The sequence below is a fragment of the Arabidopsis lyrata genome (assembly GCF_000004255.2).
Source record: "Arabidopsis lyrata subsp. lyrata unplaced genomic scaffold ARALYscaffold_4, whole genome shotgun sequence".
NCBI classification, from domain to species: domain Eukaryota; kingdom Viridiplantae; phylum Streptophyta; class Magnoliopsida; order Brassicales; family Brassicaceae; genus Arabidopsis; species Arabidopsis lyrata.
In genome coordinates, this window is record NW_003302552.1 from 12,839,474 (window position 1) to 12,857,866 (window position 18,393).

The 18,393-nt window shown below is 32.9% G+C and overlaps 2 protein-coding genes across 2 annotated transcripts; one reads left to right on the forward strand and one right to left on the reverse strand.

The window, feature by feature from the left end:
* Positions 1–2,964: 2,964 nt before the first annotated feature.
* Positions 2,965–4,869, forward strand: LOC9315237 (WUSCHEL-related homeobox 3). The gene is made up of 2 exons (XM_002879124.2): positions 2,965–3,699; positions 4,141–4,869. The coding sequence occupies exons 1-2, from the start codon at positions 3,256–3,258 to the stop codon at positions 4,423–4,425; spliced, it is 729 nt and encodes a 242-aa protein (XP_002879170.1). The 5' UTR covers positions 2,965–3,255; the 3' UTR covers positions 4,426–4,869.
* A 4,233-nt stretch (positions 4,870–9,102) lies between these two features.
* Positions 9,103–14,665, reverse strand: LOC9315238 (kinesin-like protein KIN-5A). The gene is made up of 21 exons (XM_002880952.2): positions 14,481–14,665; positions 13,955–14,175; positions 13,736–13,865; positions 13,465–13,620; positions 12,896–13,372; positions 12,699–12,796; positions 12,443–12,599; positions 12,295–12,364; positions 12,122–12,198; positions 11,980–12,033; positions 11,770–11,850; positions 11,554–11,665; positions 11,378–11,464; positions 11,127–11,302; positions 10,877–11,038; positions 10,515–10,781; positions 10,136–10,425; positions 9,939–10,040; positions 9,745–9,854; positions 9,510–9,661; positions 9,103–9,429 (listed from the first exon to the last, which is right to left on the reverse strand). The coding sequence occupies exons 2-21, from the start codon at positions 14,125–14,127 to the stop codon at positions 9,232–9,234; spliced, it is 3,129 nt and encodes a 1,042-aa protein (XP_002880998.1). The 5' UTR covers positions 14,128–14,175; positions 14,481–14,665; the 3' UTR covers positions 9,103–9,231.
* Positions 14,666–18,393: the final 3,728 nt, after the last annotated feature.

The following is an 18,393-nucleotide window of genomic DNA, read 5'->3' on the forward strand; positions in this document are numbered from 1 at the left end:
ACTTGTAACGTGAAAAAACATGAGTTTGACATTCTTTTTGCGATTACATTGTCAAATGGTCCAGCTTTGCAATTACTTCATCTATTGGTACGTCGTTGTTGTAGGTTTACGTATCTTAAATAGTTTACAGATTAGTATATGTATGATTCAATGTATAAGCGTACGTGTGTACGTGAATGAAATTAAAAATCGGAAGCAATACGTACTTGCATTGTGCAATAAAGTGTTCTCATAGAATTTTTAGTTTGAAAAAGAGACAAATAGGGACAAAAGAGTGGAAATGCGAAACAGCAAAAGAGCTATTTGGTATTTTACCAACAGTTTAGGATTTAATAAGAATGTTGACAGAACACTACGCATTTATGTGAATGAATACAACAATTTTTTTAATTTTTGGGAAATAGAATTGAAAAAGAGACAGTGTTAAAAGGAAAATGCAGAGGCAAATTGCAATTTGTCTGTATGCATGCATTTATAGTCTTGTCTCTTAGTAGTATTTTTATCCCCTATATTTTATTACGATGAAATAATGGCCCATGAAATAAAGAGAAAATTATCGAAAAAGAAATGTAGGTATCGAATCTAAATATTTTTAACTTCATTTTGCTAATCATATAATAAGCTAGATTGGTATCACGTGGACGAACTAAAAAATCCTATGCATATGGCCAAATAAAAAAAAACTTGTAATTTTTTTTTATATATCCGATCGGCTGATCCGGTCAGTCCCAGAGGGAACGCACCGAAGTGCTACCATGTAGACTCGTTGTTAACACCTAAATGTTGGACTACTATACAACCTAACTCCGAATTTGTAATGTTTTCCGACTAATGCACGGGTATCTAATTAACTTAATTGCAGATTGTATGTGAATTGTTTGGATCCAAGCCCAAACATTTTCACACAAATGTAATTTTTGTTTTAAAGGTAGAACATGTATTAGTTCTTTCCAACTTTTCCTTTATTCTCTCTTACCACTAGACAATAGTCGTGTCTACAAAAAACTTGTAATTGGTTTGCATTTATATTCGAAAATTAATACTTTCGTGGCCTATGAAATTCATTCAGAATACAATATTATATATTAAACTTTGTTATTTTATGATCATGACAGTTATTATTATTAATTTATTTCATTGTAATTTATGAAGTCCCGAACCAATAAATCTAAACCAATAGTATTGGAATTGATATACGTAAATCTTGTGGCTTCGTTAGCATATATAGCCGTCCAATAAATTGGACTTTAATTACTTAAATCATGAATATCTAACTTTTTACGGTTTATATATTACCGACATGAAACTTTGTTTTTTTTGCTTTTTGAAAAAGCTTTCCTGAAACTTTCTTCACCGAACCAAACAAATCTGAGTATAAACTTTATAGTTTTTAACAGATATATTATTGGTAATGTAGAATTTAAAATATGGAATTTCAATATGATTATTTGTAGACGAGAACAATAATAATAACCTTTAGTCCCAAAAGAATTGAATATCCAGAATCAAGAATGTTGACAGAGGGGCAGAGACAGGGCTTTAGAGCCTATAGACAACTAATAGGTGCGAATGCTAATGCATGCAATGTTTTTGCATGCAGACGTTATATAGTCAAAATGCTCAGTTTCTGGAGATTCTAAAGAGACAATTCTATGTGTGATGTGATATTTGAGATACATTTTTATGTTTTAATTTACAAAATTTGTTAAATCAATACATGTCTGTGTATAAAATAAAATTAAATGGACTTATGATTATAATTTTGTATGTAGATCATGATCATGAAAACATAATTACTCCCTCCGTTTCAAAATATAAGGCGTTTTGGAGAAACTTTTTTGTTTCACAATATAAGTCGTTTTCAAATTTCTATGCAAATTATATATTACTTTAATATTTTATGATTATTTCTATTATGCAGTCTCTTTTATGATTGACTGAACTTTTTAAAAGTAGATTTTCTTAATCGGCTTGCTTTTAACTAAAACGTCTTATATTTTGAAACAGAGAGAGTAATACATAGAACGCGTATTTTTCATTTCACATTGTTTTACCAATTTACTAGCTTGTCTGTCCATGTAAAGATTGGAGAAAATTTACCCATTTTTTCTTTTAATATGATGTGTCAACGTCATCCTGTTGAGAGAAGTAAATCATAATAAAGTAATTATGACATAATCATTTAATTGTTTCTCTTCATTCTCTCTCTACATACATGCATATTCACACACATATATATACATACATGTTTATCTATTCTAGGTTTTGATATGATTGATCATATATTTTAGGGTTAATATCTATAATTATTTTGTGGAACTTTTATAAACCATGAAAATGTATTTTTATCATTTGTTAATGAGTACTGGCGTTTATCTTTGTTTTGTAGTAGTATGTTTTATCATTCTGCACAAAAATAAAAAATAATAGTACTGTGGTTTTATGTTTGTACACAGAAGGATGAGTCAATGTCTTAATTAATTGTAAGAAAGAATTGTATATATTTTAAAAACCTATTGAATGATCCACCTCGAGAACCCATACACCTTCATTGTTTCTCTTTGATTTTTGTTCCTTTTCTCTTTTCTCTCTCCTTTTAAGTTGGTATATTATTAATTGGAGAATGTCGTAAGCTATTCTACAAAACTTTTTCTTATATAGAGTGATTATATGTTTAACAAAAGTGATTATGTAACGTTTCTTTCTATTTGAAGCCAATGATGTTTGAATTATTTGAATTGAAACCAATGATGTTTGAATTATGTGCCATTCGATTATATATGGTAAATCTCGCCTGCATGGCTGTATCAATATACTACTGTATAAGAAAGTGAAAATCCCCGACAAAATAGACTTTGAAAGGTGAAAACTATAGTTACTCCAAAAAATATATTCCTTTATACATATATACTAAATTCAAATATACAGAAGTAGAGTACGTAATAATTTTGGGAGCATATATGAGATTGGGCCAATTTCAATACTATAACATAAAGAACAATATAGTACAATGTTCTTTCTTTATGTTTATTTTCTGTCTAACCCTTCCTTCTCTTGCGTCCCTTTCCAATGCACTTTAATATTTATAACTTTACCATTTTCTCTCTAACCATATAAACATCCATTTTCGGGTATAAATAACCTCATCCACACACACATCTCTCTCTCTATATATAACCCTAAGTGTGTGGAGACAGGATAACTAGAGAACGCAAACACATACACACAAAGCATCAATATTTGTCTGAGCGGAGAATGAGTCCTGTGGCTTCAACGAGGTGGTGTCCGACGCCGGAGCAACTGATGATCTTGGAAGAGATGTACCGGAGTGGTATACGGACTCCGAATGCGGTGCAGATACAACAGATCACAGCTCACTTGGCGTTCTATGGTCGCATCGAGGGCAAAAACGTCTTTTATTGGTTCCAGAACCATAAGGCGAGAGATAGACAGAAGCTGAGGAAAAAATTAGCCAAGCAACTTCACCAACAGCAACATCAACTTCAACTCCAACTACAACAAATCAAACCAAAACCAATGTCATCGATGATGTCTCAACCAGTTAATAATACTATCATTGATCATCATAATCCTTACCATCATCACCATCATAATCTTCATCATAATCATCATCGTCCTTATGATCATATGTCCTTCGCTTGCTGCTCTCACCCTTCTTCCATGTGTCTTCCTCATCAGGTATGTAATATACCTAAGAGTCTGTTTTTTTCTTATTTTGTTAAACGTTTTTCTTTCATAAGAATTTTTTATGCAATGTTTTTTTTATCAAAATCGGTTATATGGATATAACCAAAAATATTGTGTACCTACTAAAAGAAAAAAGAAATAAATTTGAACTTGTAATCTGCTTTATTTGTTTATTAATATCTATGATGATTTTTTATATTACTAGATTATGTAAGACGAAAAACTAATTTCAAACCTTTAAAATTATATTTTTGGCTACGAAAACCTTTACATGGCTAACTGAGAAAGCCGCAAGTAAGAACTCGTTATTATTTATTTGGGGTTTAGAGAATATTCACTTGCTAATATGTATACTACAATTTCTTTTGTTAGTTTTCTTTATTTTTTGTCTGTATGTTGATCATTTTTAGATGGTTATTTTGGAAAATATAGGGAATTGGCGGAGAAACTCAAAGCAAAGTGATGAATGAATATTATTGCACCAATAGTGGAGCTGAAGAGATATTGATGCAAAAATCAATCACGGGTCCAAACTCAACGTACGGTCGAGATTGGATGATGATGATGGATATGGGCCCACGACCATCATATCCCTCATCATCATCACCCATTCCATGTTGTAACATGATGATGAGCAGTCCAAAGATACCATTGAAAACCCTTGAACTTTTCCCAATCTCATCCATCAACTCCAAACAAGACAGTACTAAACTTTAAAGAAAAGACAACAAATACAAAAGAGATTCTGCAGGTGTTTCATTCATGTATCACTGTATGATGTGTCAAAGGCTAAGACGAAAACACGTGTACTTGAGGGTAAAGTAACAGCCGTTGGATATAATTCGTTGAATAACTACAAAACCCTCTCTCCCTCTTCTTTCATATGTCTCTATCTACGCAGTAGAATTGATGGGTATCTTTCTTTTAATTAATTCTGTTAAAAGTTCTTTTCTTTTATAAGATCTTTGATGGGGTTTGGGAGTTATTATGAGTTGTTAAAATGGGTGTCTTGGTTTCTGTAATTGCATGCATGCATGCATGTGTAGGCTATTGTCTTTAGGACTAGACAGTGAGAAAGATCTCCTTTGTCTAATGTGTAACTTTACTCTTTATTTTCATGTGGTCACCTTTCATTTTGATATGTACTATGATTCTTTCCTTTTTCTCTTTTATTATCTCATGATAATAATAATTTAAAAGTGATTACAAAGTTCTTTTGCTTTTTGTTAATTGGATTAGGTGACCAGTTACAACTTCACATCATATATTATTACGAAGTGTTAGACAAAAAAATGAAAATAATTATAGTATGACTATGGTCGAATAGGAAGAAGGAAAAGTATGGGCTAATAAAATATTTTGAGTTTATAAACTTCTGTTTTTGTATTTTTTAAAAACACATGAATTAACTATAGTAAATAATAAGATGAAAATATAGTTTAGTCGAAAAATCGAAAAGGTTCAATATTTGGTGAACAAAAAAACTCTCAGTTCTGGAGCGGCTAGATGTGTAACTGGTTAGTTAGGAGGTTGATTTATCAGGTCTTTTGGTTTGGCAGATTGCTTTATTGTTTATGGACGTGACAAGAGAGAAATATTTTACAATATAAGAATCGATAAGAATTAGTGGGGTGTAACATTAGGAAAAGGACTACTGGAAGTCTGGAACCAGTGATTCAGAGTGAAGTCATAAGCGTCGTGTTTTAGAAAAATGTGTAAATGGGCTAAAAGGTGTATTTTTGACTATTCATAGTGTAAAAGATTTCAAATATACATGTTTTAAATTATGGCATTACATATTTTTGTTTTCAGGAGAGATTTGGTGAGGGCCTAGGAGTAGCTGAGGGAAGCTTGGGTTGGAGTTTTGATTAGTGGCATTAACGAAATGGTTATTGGGTGGCTTTGGTGGTTAATTAGGCGGGTTCTTGGGCAGCAGCATAGAGACATTTATAGGGAAGCATACATAAAACAAAAGAAGCTTAAAGGGAAAAGATGCTAGAATAGGAATAAAGAATAACGTAGGAGATTCTTGATGAAGTTCCAAGAGTGGCTTAGGGAAAGATTTGAATGAAAGTTTACGGAGAAGAACACAAGAAGAACTTAGCTCGGAAACAGATAGAGGTTGTGTTGGAGTAGAGAAATCCATGTGATCATATACATATTGCGCATTTTCGCTATAAACCATTGTTGATAATAAATTTTGAGATACCAATTCCAACAAGCTATAGGATAATCACACTGTTATACCGCACTCGTTAAACTCTAAATCCTAAACTTATGGTGACAAGTGGTATTCCGCGTATAGGTTAAACTTTCAACTAGTAAAAAAAAAAATCAACAAGGAAGCAAAAGCAAGATTGTGATTATCAATTTGTTTGTCAAAAACTGAAAAAAAGTTAAATTTACTTTGATCAATTTGTTTCTCTATCTCTATTTCTCTCTAATATTGTTCTAAAGGATGGATCAATGAAAAGTGTCAATGATATATGAGAAAAGCATAACGGAGTTCAGCTTTTTAGTTAGACATCCCACTTTTCTGATAAGTCAAGGCGCATGAACTAAAACTTTTTCATATAATCACTAGGAGTATTTAACAAGATAACATTAAATAAAAAAAATTCTTTAATTTATACGCATGGTAACTAACTACGATTTTTGTTTGCGTTTCTCTGTTATATCGTTTGAGTCCTGTTTTCGTTCATGCTAGTGATGCTAATGATTTGTCGACTATGGGTTATCTAAGTATATAGCCTCTTCGAACCCTATAGTGCAAGTGACGCCAATTCCAGCGGATAGACCTGTATGCTTTATTGACGGGTCATGGCATGGGGAGGAGTTTAGGAGTGGACACGGTTGAATTGTTTGTGTGGAGGAGATTGTTGCATTTAGGACTAAAGGGCTCACGCATAAGTTTTTTTCCCACTGCATGCTGAATTGGAGACTCTTTTATAGACGATGAAGTGTTTACTGATGATCCTAATGATTAGTATCCTCATTTTGATGGATTGCTCAGAGCTTTTAGAGATAACTTCTAACTTTGAGGAGTGGCCCACTTTTTCTACAAAGATGAGAGATTTTGTGTATTACAAGGGTTTTTTTTCTCTACTTTTAGTATTAAATATACTCCTCGTAGTGGTAATACTTGCGCTAATCATCTTGCGAAATGTGTAAGAGTGCGCGGATTTTTTTTTTCCCATATATATTAAACAGTAACTGATTGACTCTCTCTAAAATTATATATGGAGTTTGATTGTAAGTAAAAAAAAAAAAAGAAAAAGAAAAAAATGGTATATAGCCTCTACTATCTAATCGGTAATCTCAAGCTTTCACATATTCTTTCGGAAGCTTAGTGGGCTGGGCAGTTTTAATACTTTGGGTTTTTTTTGTTCGCTTCTCCATGAGCTGTTTCCTTAGAGCATTAGTAGTGGCACACTTGTTCGGATAGATGTTAATAATTTTATATCTTTATACTATTAAAAGAGAAGTACAAATGAAAATGGGTCGGGTCACAATAAAAACATTGACCCGAAATTCTAAAATCGGATCTTTGAAATTTTTTTGAATATAAATTCGAATTAATAATGAAAAATCGAACTAAAATCAAATATTTATGGAAATCAAATAAAATCTAATTGTATTTATGGTAACTAATTATAAAAGCATATTCCGAACAATACTATACATTAATTACGTATAATATATTTGTTCATATATTTTTGGAACTAATTCCATAACAATCAACGTTTTGTCATTAATTTTGCTTATTTTAGCCAATTATCATTAATTGAAAGATAACTTACTTGCTTCAAAAGATTTCTAGAAAATTTATCACACCTAACCTATCTATTTTATAAATTAAATAGATATTTTTATTTTGGTCGTGTAAATTAAATAGATATGAAATCCATGTAGTAAATTTTAATTTAATTAGATTAAATCGAAATTATGGTATTTTCATACTTATAGCTTACCAAAGAAGTTTAATTTTAAAATTATAAAGATTTCTTGAATATGATTTATAGAATTATTTAACAAGATGATAGATATTTATTAAATTTTGTGAATCATGAAAAATAATAATTAATTTTTAATCATTATATTTCACCTTTCAAAGTTTCAATCTCTCATCTAACAAATAAGATACAAATTCTATTATTCCTATGTCCAAACTCTATTTTGTTGTATGACTAAATAATATTCCCATTAGAGTTGTCGAAGCGAGTTGATTCGTCCCGTTAACCCCGTTTTGTGATAGGCAAAATATATTTTGAAATATAGTTAGTCGGTCCACACGATCCGCGGGTAGCATATATGAAACACAAACCCGTCCCGCGAATGTATGCTGATTTGCGGGGTTATCCGTGAATTTTGTTTAAATAATTTTAAAGTAGCAAAAATTTAAAATACTACTAAAATAAATAAATAAAACAAATTTAGAGAAAATAATTTTATATATCAATATATTTATAAATATTATAATTTCATTTATTAAAAGTTTTTTTAAATTACCAAATGTTGAACAAATTATATTTTTATCAATAAATGCTAACATGCGGGCTGATCCGTCAACCCTCAGACGAAAACCGATTAAAACCTATGATCCACTGCGAATCAATCCATGTGGCCCGTTTATTTGCGGATTTAATATATTTTCCCAAATATGCCCCATAGTGAGATGATTTGGGCTCGACCCACGGTTTCCTATGAATCGTCTAATTTTAGAATTCTAAAACATAAAATCTCATTTTTAATCATAATTAATATGATCGGTTTAATTATAATTAATTTAATATTTTCTCTACAATTCGTTATTATGAATATTTATATACACTACACGATTCGCTCTACTTAAAACGCGCACAATATTAAAATCAACGTATGTAAACCAATATTCTCCCGCGGTGGACCGCAGGTCCTATCCTAGTTATTAAAATAAAAGAGAGAGAGAGATAGAGAGATAGAGAGATAGGGAGAAGAAAATGATTTTCCACTCATAATATGCCACGTGGCTTCTACACACAGGTGCAAACTTGCAACCGAGTTTTGTGTCTTAGCCGAAATCTCCATTATTTCGCATTTGTTTATTACTTACACTCTAGGCTTGAGTTTACCATTGCGTTTGGTCTTAGGTTTTTGCCTCTCTTTTTCTCGTCGTTTAATTCTAATGTTTTAATCTTCGTCTCTGGAGGCTTGTTACCTGCCGGCTCAGGTCTCCCTCTTTTGGGCTTTAAGTCTTTGGTGATATCTTCGTTATCACCCTTTTTGTATCCCGCATTGTAACACTCAAGTTATACTCTCAAATGACAAACAAAAAACTAACTACGATATTTAGTTTTCTCCTGAAATGATTTTTCGAAGTTATAAATTCAAATCAAAATTTGGGAATTTAATCTCTATCATAATAAAAAAAAAACGTAAAATTAACTAAAAGAGTGAGTTCAAAAAATAATAAACGGAGAGAGAAATCTGATCGTTCTATACACTCTGTTACCGTGTTCCTATAATCGAACACATACAAAAGCTTCAGTTGATGGCCGTTAACGGAGGTCGGCCGTTACTAACGTGTTTAGCTTCTCCGTTCTGCATTTGTTTCGGTGACTTCGAATCGTGAAACGCTTTCAACAATTCCTCAAACGACGGCGTTTTAAGTTCTTCTATTGATCCAACCGTTGGAATGTTGTACTCTCTCTTCCTCGGTGTTGAGCTTGTTGCTTCATCCACCTATTTAAAAATAATGTAATTAAATAAAATGATCATTTTTGACCAAAAAGATAAAATAAAATATGATCAAATCGTGTTACCTTGTACTCATGACCAAGACATTTTCCTGTGTTCTGTTTGATTTCGATGACGTTGTCGTCATGGTGAGTTCTTAGTTCTTTCAAGTTTTCAGAACAAGGAACGATTGTGGAATTAACATCCGTGGATGCGTCTTTATCGAGTTGTAACGAGTCTGCGAAACCAAAGATAGAATCAAAGTTAAGAGGATTGCTTATAAATTGGATATATGAAAACAAACGAATTGTGATTACTTACTGTCAATGGATGAGAGGATATCGCTGTTTGCAGAATCGACATTGCTTAAAGTGGTTGAGACCGCGGACGAAAACTGCGCTAGTAGCTTCTCATTGTTTTCTATGGCTCCTCTGGTTTATATTAACATGGAGAAGATGAGCTTGATTGTCGAAAAATGTAATTAATAACATTTGCAAAAGATGTAGGTGCGTTACCGGATAATAGAGTCTGCGGTTGCAACATTCCTTCTTTCTAGGTCGACTAATGATTCTTGAGCGGTCTTCCATTGTTGGGTTCCGGTTTTTGAATTTTCCAGGCTAGGGGATCGATCATGACACAAAAGGTTTAATATCGCATAAGAGAAAATAAAGTAGTTGAAAATTTTTGGGTTTAATAGAAGAGAAGTGATTACCATTTTAGAAGAATTTTCTGCATATCTTCCTTTGCAACCTCAACTGCGGAAATGTTATCGAGATGATGAGATTCCGCTTGGACCATGTGAGCGTTCCACTGGACTTTAACCGACGAAGCTGAATCCTGCATTGCAGACATTTCTTGCTGCAATGCATCGGTTTGGGAAGATGATCCTTCGCGTATGTCCTGCACAGCTATCTGAACCAATTCTTTCTTCCTAGCATTTGAACTTGCTAGTAATTCCGCCACTTTTTCAAGCATTTGTTTTTCTTCATTTGCAATGGATTCCTGGAATGAACAAAAGAAGAACAATAAGATATAAGTCTAGCATAATGAAGCTAAATGCCATTGACAATGATGAGTAGCACAAAACCCACCTCGAATTTCTTAGTGAATGCAGATAATTTCTGCTCGTTGACGTTTTGAGCGTCTTCTGCTAGCTTTGTTAGCTTAGTGGCATGTGTGTCTAGAGTCTTGAAGAAGTCTAACATCACAGTGGAGACGGACTTAGCAGAATCCATTGATCGGGAATGCAAGTCGCGCTGTTGCTGTGTGAATGCAGAGAGCTTCTCCTCTTGATTGTGAAGGCGACCTTGAAGCCCTTCAAGTAGCGTGTAAGCTTCTGATATAAATCCTTTAAACATCTGTTTCAAAAAACCAATCCATAGGGTCCATTAAAAGTCAATTATACGAATATATCAGTGCTTTAAGAGAATTGACTACATGATTCTCTCCTTACATCTTCCAATGCACATGAATGTTTTGTCACTTCCGAGTTCAAGTCATTCAAAGTTGATTGGCTGTCTTTATCCAGATTCCCAGCTATATTATCTAAAGACTTGATGCCTGAATTGTATTTTTCCTTCAACTGTGCTAAACTTCCCCGTAGTGCTTCAGTAGCCTGCAGAGAAGACGATAAAACAATGTGTAAACATAATCGTAGATAGGCATCACAGATTTATTAAGAAGGCAAGGAAAACTATTGTTACCTCTGTCTTTGCAGATACGAAAGATGCCATTAATTTTTCCATGTCTTGCAATTGTTTTTCCTGTTGGCTCACTGAACCGGCAACACTGTTGTTCAAGAGTTCAAGTTGCCGTAGCAATTGTGACTGGAACTCTTGGATGAGCGATCTATTACTGTCTTCAATTTTGTCCTTCCGCTCTGGATGAATAGTTCAGTTAGTTTTCAGAATGTGATGACAACATTGGGGGAAAAGAGAGAGCAAGTAATACACACCAATTTTGGCAAACAAGTTTGAAACATCGGATGCTGCATTTGCCAATTCTGCCTGAAGCTCTACAGCACGGTCAACAAGTGTTTTCTCTGAGGAAATGTGAAAAAGGTTTATCTGAGTATAAACTGAAAGATACAACTATCCAAATATCAATGAACTGAAGAAATAACCAGCTTACCAGATTTAAGGAGATTGGATATCAAGTACTCCTTTTCTTTAATTGTTGCAACTGCTTGTCTATGTTTCTCTTCGAGATCTAACAATGCTTGTTCAGTTTCATAGAGCTTTTTCTGAAATCAGAGAAGAAAGAGTACAAGAAGATAATCCTTGAATGTCAGTAAAAAGGGAACTGTGAGCTCGGCAACAAGCAAGAACAAAAACATGTGAGTACTACCTCAGTCTTGTCAAGCTTCTCTCTCAGTCCAGCAGTTACAAGCTGTTCCGAGTTGTACAGCTCTTGAAGGTCAACAATTTGCTACATCCAACAATCAGAATAGTCAGCATATTTAGTAGCATGCAAGACACCAACTGCAATTTAATCTCACAGCCAAAAAGAAAAAAAAAACAAAACTGCACTATAATCCATTCAAATTCATCTGCTCACCTTGTCTTTAGCTTCACCCTCTACTTCCATTTGCTCAATCTTTTCAGCCATAGCCTGCAGCAACCGATACAGAATGAAATCTGAATCTAGCATCTAAAATTGTTAAATGACTGAGGCACTTATTCCTTAGTAAGAACTGTACCTTTTTCTCAGCTTCTTCTTGAGTATACCTCTCCTTTGGAATATAAATTCCATTTTTCTCCCTTGCAGCATAGACCTCTGAAAAGTCATGAGCAGACAGTTAACCCAACAGATTCACTATAAGTATTTGATAAGCAAAGGTGATCGTCAATACTGTATGTGACAAATATATACCTTGCTTCAGACGTTCAATTTCAGAATACAAATCTTTCATGATAGCTGATTTCATCATCTTTTGGTTAACCTGATTGCAGCAGAGAAGTATTATATAAGTAAAGTGGCAGAAATAAAAGAGCAGCATCATCGATTATGTTTGACGGACCTCTGGTTTATTTTTGATGTGTTTCGCACGGTGTGCATAATCAAGTGTGCTGAGTGTTTCTTCCAGGCAATGAACAGAGGGTGAAACTGTAGCAATTACACATGTTTTTGTTTTTCCTCCTAAAGAGTCTCTCAATAATCTTGTCAACTTGCTTTCTCTGAAATTTAAATGTGTATAATCACATGGTTAGAAACATGTAGATCGTGTCTCAAAACTTCCCGAGAGAGAGATCTTGAAAGCAAAATCTTTCTGTTACCTATATGGAATGTGGCCAGAGTGTTCAACCAAAGCATTTATGACACGTCCCAGTGTGAGCAAACTTTTGTTGATCTCACCAGCTTCCCTGGCTCTACCCTGCAATATAGTGAATCTCATATTGTTTAGTAAAAATCATCAAGGTAAGACACTTTATTCTGTCAATGAAAAATCATGGTTCTTTACTGTTACGTGTACCTCTCGAGCACCAGACCGTGAAATATTCTCTGAACCAGCAAGATCAACCAGATTTAGCTTTCCACTTTTGACAATCTCTTCCCCTTCTGGAGTACATTCCTTAATGTGGATTGTAACCGAAAATATTGAATGAGATCTACTACTTTGTTTGTTAAGTAGAGTCTCTGCTGTGCGTCTCTTAGCTGACCCTTTCTCCAAGACTTTGTAAATCTCATCAGCAGTAGACACTATTTCTTCTTCCAATCCTCGGACAAAAACACCACCTTTTCCATCTTCCATTAGAGCCAGAGGTTTCTTAGATTTATCATCTGTGAATTTTGTTTCTTCCGGAGCTAAAAGGTCTGTCAGTTCTTCATTGTAGAGCTCAAGAAATGAAACTTTCAAACTGTATTCAGCAGCGCTTTGTGCTTCCAGTATATCAAATATCTGTTTAACTGCTCTAGGGATAACACCTGCATCACTCGGAATTTCACCATTCTGTCAAGAAAAGAAATAGGTTACATCAAATGAGGATTCAGTTACCATCAGTGAAGAAACTTCAAATGATGTTCTTGAAATGGTTAGCTTACCTTTTTTCTTGCTCCTCCTTCCATTGTATATGTCTTACCAGTTCCAGTTTGCCCATATGCAAAGATGGTACAATTATACCCATCAAGAACCTCAAAGACAATTGGAGAAACTGCTTGATGGTACAAGTCCTTTTGCTGGGATGTTGGGCCAAAAACCTATCAAATTCCACAAACTTGTAAGCATGATACTTTCTTTCAGAAACTTATCATTATGCTCACTATCTAAAAAGCCTTAAAGACTAAACTAAAAACGTAATGAGATGAACTAAACCTTATCAAACAAAAACGTTTTATCAATCTGTTTCCCAGCTATATTCTGAGCTACCGCCACTTCCTTTTTCCGGTCATTGCAGGTAAGAACCGCCGGTGTTTGTAACCTCGTCTCCTCTGAATTAAACGGTCTGCAAAATACAGAACCCCCAGAGTGGAGATTAGTAAATTGAAACAACAACAACTTACCATTCAGCAAAAAGGAATTAACCAAATGTACCTGCAACGAACAATAACTTGTATATTCACACCCTTTTCTTTCTCATTCTTGCTAACAGGATTCGAGTTTGAGTTTGAGTCAACTCGAAAATCTCGATTTGACTTATCAGTCGAACGTGGAGTTTGACATGGAGATTTCGCTGAACTTCCTTTTTTCGCATTATTAGAATCCATATCTTCTCCTTACAGTTTCGTAAGCAACAAAACTATCAATATCTCTCTCTGCATCAACGTAGAAACAAATCTCTATCAACCACCACAATAAGTCAAAGATCCACACAAAACAAGCTCAAAATCACAATCAACAAAACTCAAACTCCATTAACCTAATAAACACATCAACCCAATCTACAAATTTCTAAAGATTCATCGAATCACGCCCTAAACATTGAACAAAAACGAAATTTCTACCAAATTAAACCTAGAAACTGCGTTTATATTCAGCAATGGAAGATTCAAAACTTGAAATGTATCTCCGAATCTCCAGAAATTCTGGGGAATTGAAACATGAGTAGAAGAAAATGTACCGATCAAACAACGAACGTCGGAGTTTAGATTCCGATTCCTTGAAGCAATCTCCGAGAATCTGGAGATTTCAAACACAAATTCGAATTTTGAATTTCTGGCGATGGTGGTTTTATCTTTCCGATGAAGAAGAGAGATTGATGAATGAGAAAAATATTAGACGCAAAGGTTAAATTAAAACGAAGAGCAAAAAAAATATGAAATTCGGAGGATTAAAAAATAAATATAAATGAGCCGTTACGGCAGGCGCTGGCGTTTGACTTGTTAGACGCTAACGGCGTTAATTTTTGAACCGTTATGTTGTAAAATCCGTGATCCGACCGTTGTGAAAAAGGACAATACGCAAATAAAGAAAAGGTGATTTGAAAACTTCGAATTTTTGATTTGGGAAGTTTTTGGTTTTTACCCCTTAATTCTTATTGTAATATGTGATTAGCACCATAATATAAATTTACCCACTTCAATCAAACCTGTGATTTTATTAAAATTTAACTTTCTGTAAAAAATCATTTTTCGTGCTATATTCTGACAAAACATTTTTATTGTTTTAATCTCTATACTATTAAAAGAGAAGTACAAATGAAAATGGGTCGGGTTAAAATCAGAAAATTGACCCGAAATTCTGAAATCGGATCTTTAAAATTTTTTTGGAATATAAATTCGAATTAATAATGAAAAATCGAAATAAAATCAAATATTTATGGAAATCAAATAAAATCTGATTGTACTTATGGTAACTAATAATAAAAGCATATTCCAAACAATATTATACATTAATTACGTATAATAAATTTGTTTATATATTTTTGGGACTAATTCCATAACAATCAACGTTTTTGTTATTAATTTCGCTCATTTTAGCCAATTATCATTAATTGAAAGATATTTTATTTGTTTCTAAAGATTTCTAGAAAATTTATCACAAATAACCCATCTGTTTTATAAATTAAATTGATATTTTTATTTTGATCGTGTAAATTAAATAGATATTTTTATTTTGGTCATGTAAATTAAATAGATATGAAATCCATGTAACTAATTTTAATTTAATTAGATTAAATCGAAATTATGATATTTTCATACCTATAGCTTACCAAAGAAGTTTAATTTTCAATTTATAAAAATTTCTTGAATATGATTTTAGAATTATTCAACAAGATGATAAGTATTTATTAAATTTTGTGAATCATGAAAAATAATAATTAATTTTTAATCATTATACTTCATCTTTCAATCTCTCATCTAACAAATAAGATACATATTCTATTATTACTATGTCCAAACTTCATTTTGTTGTATGACTAAATAATATTCCCATTAGAACTGTCAAAGCGAGTTGATTCGTCCTGTTAAGTCTGTTTTGCGATAGACAAAAAATATTTTGACTTGTAGTTAGTCGGTCCGCACGACCCGCGGGTAGCATATATGAAATACAAATCCGTCCCGCGAATGTATGCGGATTTGCGGGATTGTCCATGGATTTTGTTTAAATAATTTTAAAGTAACCAAAATTTAAAATACTACTAAAATAAATAAATAAATCAAAATACTATTAAAAGTTTGTTTAAATTACCACATGTTGAATAAATTATAATTTTATCAATAAATACTAATATGCGGGCTGATCCGCCAACCCGCGGACGATGAAAACCGATTAAACCTATGACCCACTGCGAATTAATCCATGTGGCCCGCTTATTTGCGGGTTTAATATATTTTCCCAAATCTGCCCCATAGTGAGATGATGCGGGCTCGACCCGCGGTTTTTGATCTATTTTGACTGCTCTAATTCCCATGAATCGTCTAATTTTAGAATTTTAAAACACAAAATTCTATTTTGTAAATCATAATTAATACCATGAGTATATTTATAAACAATTTTACATTTTCTCTACAATTCGTTATTATGAATATTTATAAGTATACTACACGATTCGTTCTACTAAAAAACACACACAATATTAAACGCAACGTATGTAAACCAATATTCTCCCGCGGTGGACCGCGGGTCCGATCCTAGTCAGTGTTTTAAAAAGCAATCTAAACGGCCTTAAAAATTGTTAATTAATATCATTTAATTATTATTTGTATTTATTTCAGTGTAATTTTCCAATTTTTAACTACAGATTTAAATTTATAAGTTTCGATCTCATATACCATAGTTATAAAAATTGATATGTTATTTGATATTAAGCAACTGAATTTTTTTGGTCTAATTTTACTTTTTAATTAAACATTCTTTTCTGATAATATTTTTTCTTTCTATTTTTTTACTTATGATATCATATTATAATATTTTATTTATGAATGCTTAAACCACCTAAAATCGTTTCGGTCCCAATCAAATGTTCTAGACGGCATGAGTTGGTTGGATCACCGCTCGTTTAGAGCTTACAAATTTTTTAAACATTAGTTTTAATTTTAACCAGTAATTTCTTAGAATTATACTTTAATAAGTTAATGATCGTTACTCTAATTTGAAACTCTTTGAACACAAATCTAGACACGAATTTCTGGATTCAAATATGTTCATTCACGACTTGAACAAAAATAAAAAAAACAAAACAAAACATACCTATAATAATATTACTATAATCTTAATTAAAAAACTTGGCCTCACGTCGAGGGAATAACACACGGAAGTACGTAGATGTGAAAGCACACACATGACTTGATTTTACTTGGTGCCTCAAATTTTCAATATATGGACTCGAATAAAGCTGCGGCACTAGTTTTTTTTTGTTCGATGGATTTTTAGCTTTTGGATCATAGTTTTTTTTATTTTTGGGTTTTTGTTTTCCCTAGTAGATTTGCCCTAGTTTTATAGAAAATTTGAATGCTAATTGTATTTGGTTAAGTTTTATTATTATTCTTATATTAACTTTGATTTATATTGATTTTAGACATTTGTTTTTATGTGTGTATAACTAACTAAAGCGAATATAATTAAGGTAGGTTCAGTTTTTATTTACATGTAAAAGTATTGATTCACTTACTTAACACGATAAATGTAATTGCAGGAGTTGTCAAAGCTTCAAATGGAGAAAGAAAAGAGAAAAATGTTGGATCAAATAGCAAATAAGAGAGAAGAAATTATGACATGGTGGGAAAAACCTCTGAATCAACTTGATTTCACACAAACCAATAAGTGTTCTGGAAAATCTGAAAATGGAATTGAGAAGTAAACGATCCCCAACACTCTCAAAGAATTTGTTCCTCAGAATCAATTTGGCTGTAACAACATTGTTGGTGTTGGTAATATCGATCTTCTTGACCAAAGTAAAATGATTGATGTGAATGCATTGATTATTCCTAATCATGGACAATAATGCTTCTGAGGGGTTTCCATATATCACTTTAATTAGAGATGGTTACATTTTTTGTATTGTGTGTTTTGTATGTGTTAGCGTATGAGATGATATATGAATATATATATATTTTTAATTAATTTCAACTTTCAGCATCCAAAATTTATAGACTTAATCCATCATATTAGTCTGTAATAGAGTGGTTTATACACGGATTCGTACGTGAACTTTCCAGTGAGCGGTGGTCGGAATTTTTGTTGTTTGTTAACCAGGGACTTGACAGCATTCCTGAAGCTGCTTTAGGGAAGATGTGGTCCAAAAAAGCTCGAATGGATGAGGAATTTGTTGTAAACCTTAGTGAAGATAACTTAACATGCGACGAAAGCATTGAAGCTTCGTCGCTTTGGGAAAATCAGGTTATCCCCAATCCTACTAGCCTGGGAACTGTTGGGGAATTCGATGGTTTTTCGATTCAGATCTGGAGAATGCAGATTTAGGAACTCCCCCTGATTTGCTCACTGTAAGATTTAGCTTAAAGATAAACCTTTGTTACATGTGAAAAATGTGTCGCCAAAGTACTTTTGTTTACGATTCATGCCGATCCATG

Excerpts from the sequence above, each read along its gene's own strand:
- LOC9315237 (XM_002879124.2), top strand. The coding sequence starts at position 3,256 with ATGAGTCCTGTGGCTTCAACGAGGTGGTGTCCGACGCCGGAGCAACTG. Across the intron at positions 3,700-4,140 it reads CCATGTGTCTTCCTCATCAG|GGAATTGGCGGAGAAACTCA; the intron begins GTATGTAATATA and ends TGGAAAATATAG.
- LOC9315238 (XM_002880952.2), bottom strand. The coding sequence starts at position 14,127 with ATGGATTCTAATAATGCGAAAAAAGGAAGTTCAGCGAAATCTCCATGT. Across the intron at positions 13,621-13,735 it reads AAACGTTTTTGTTTGATAAG|GTTTTTGGCCCAACATCCCA; the intron begins GTTTAGTTCATC and ends GGAATTTGATAG. Across the intron at positions 11,465-11,553 it reads ATCCAATCTCCTTAAATCTG|AGAAAACACTTGTTGACCGT; the intron begins GTAAGCTGGTTA and ends ACATTTCCTCAG.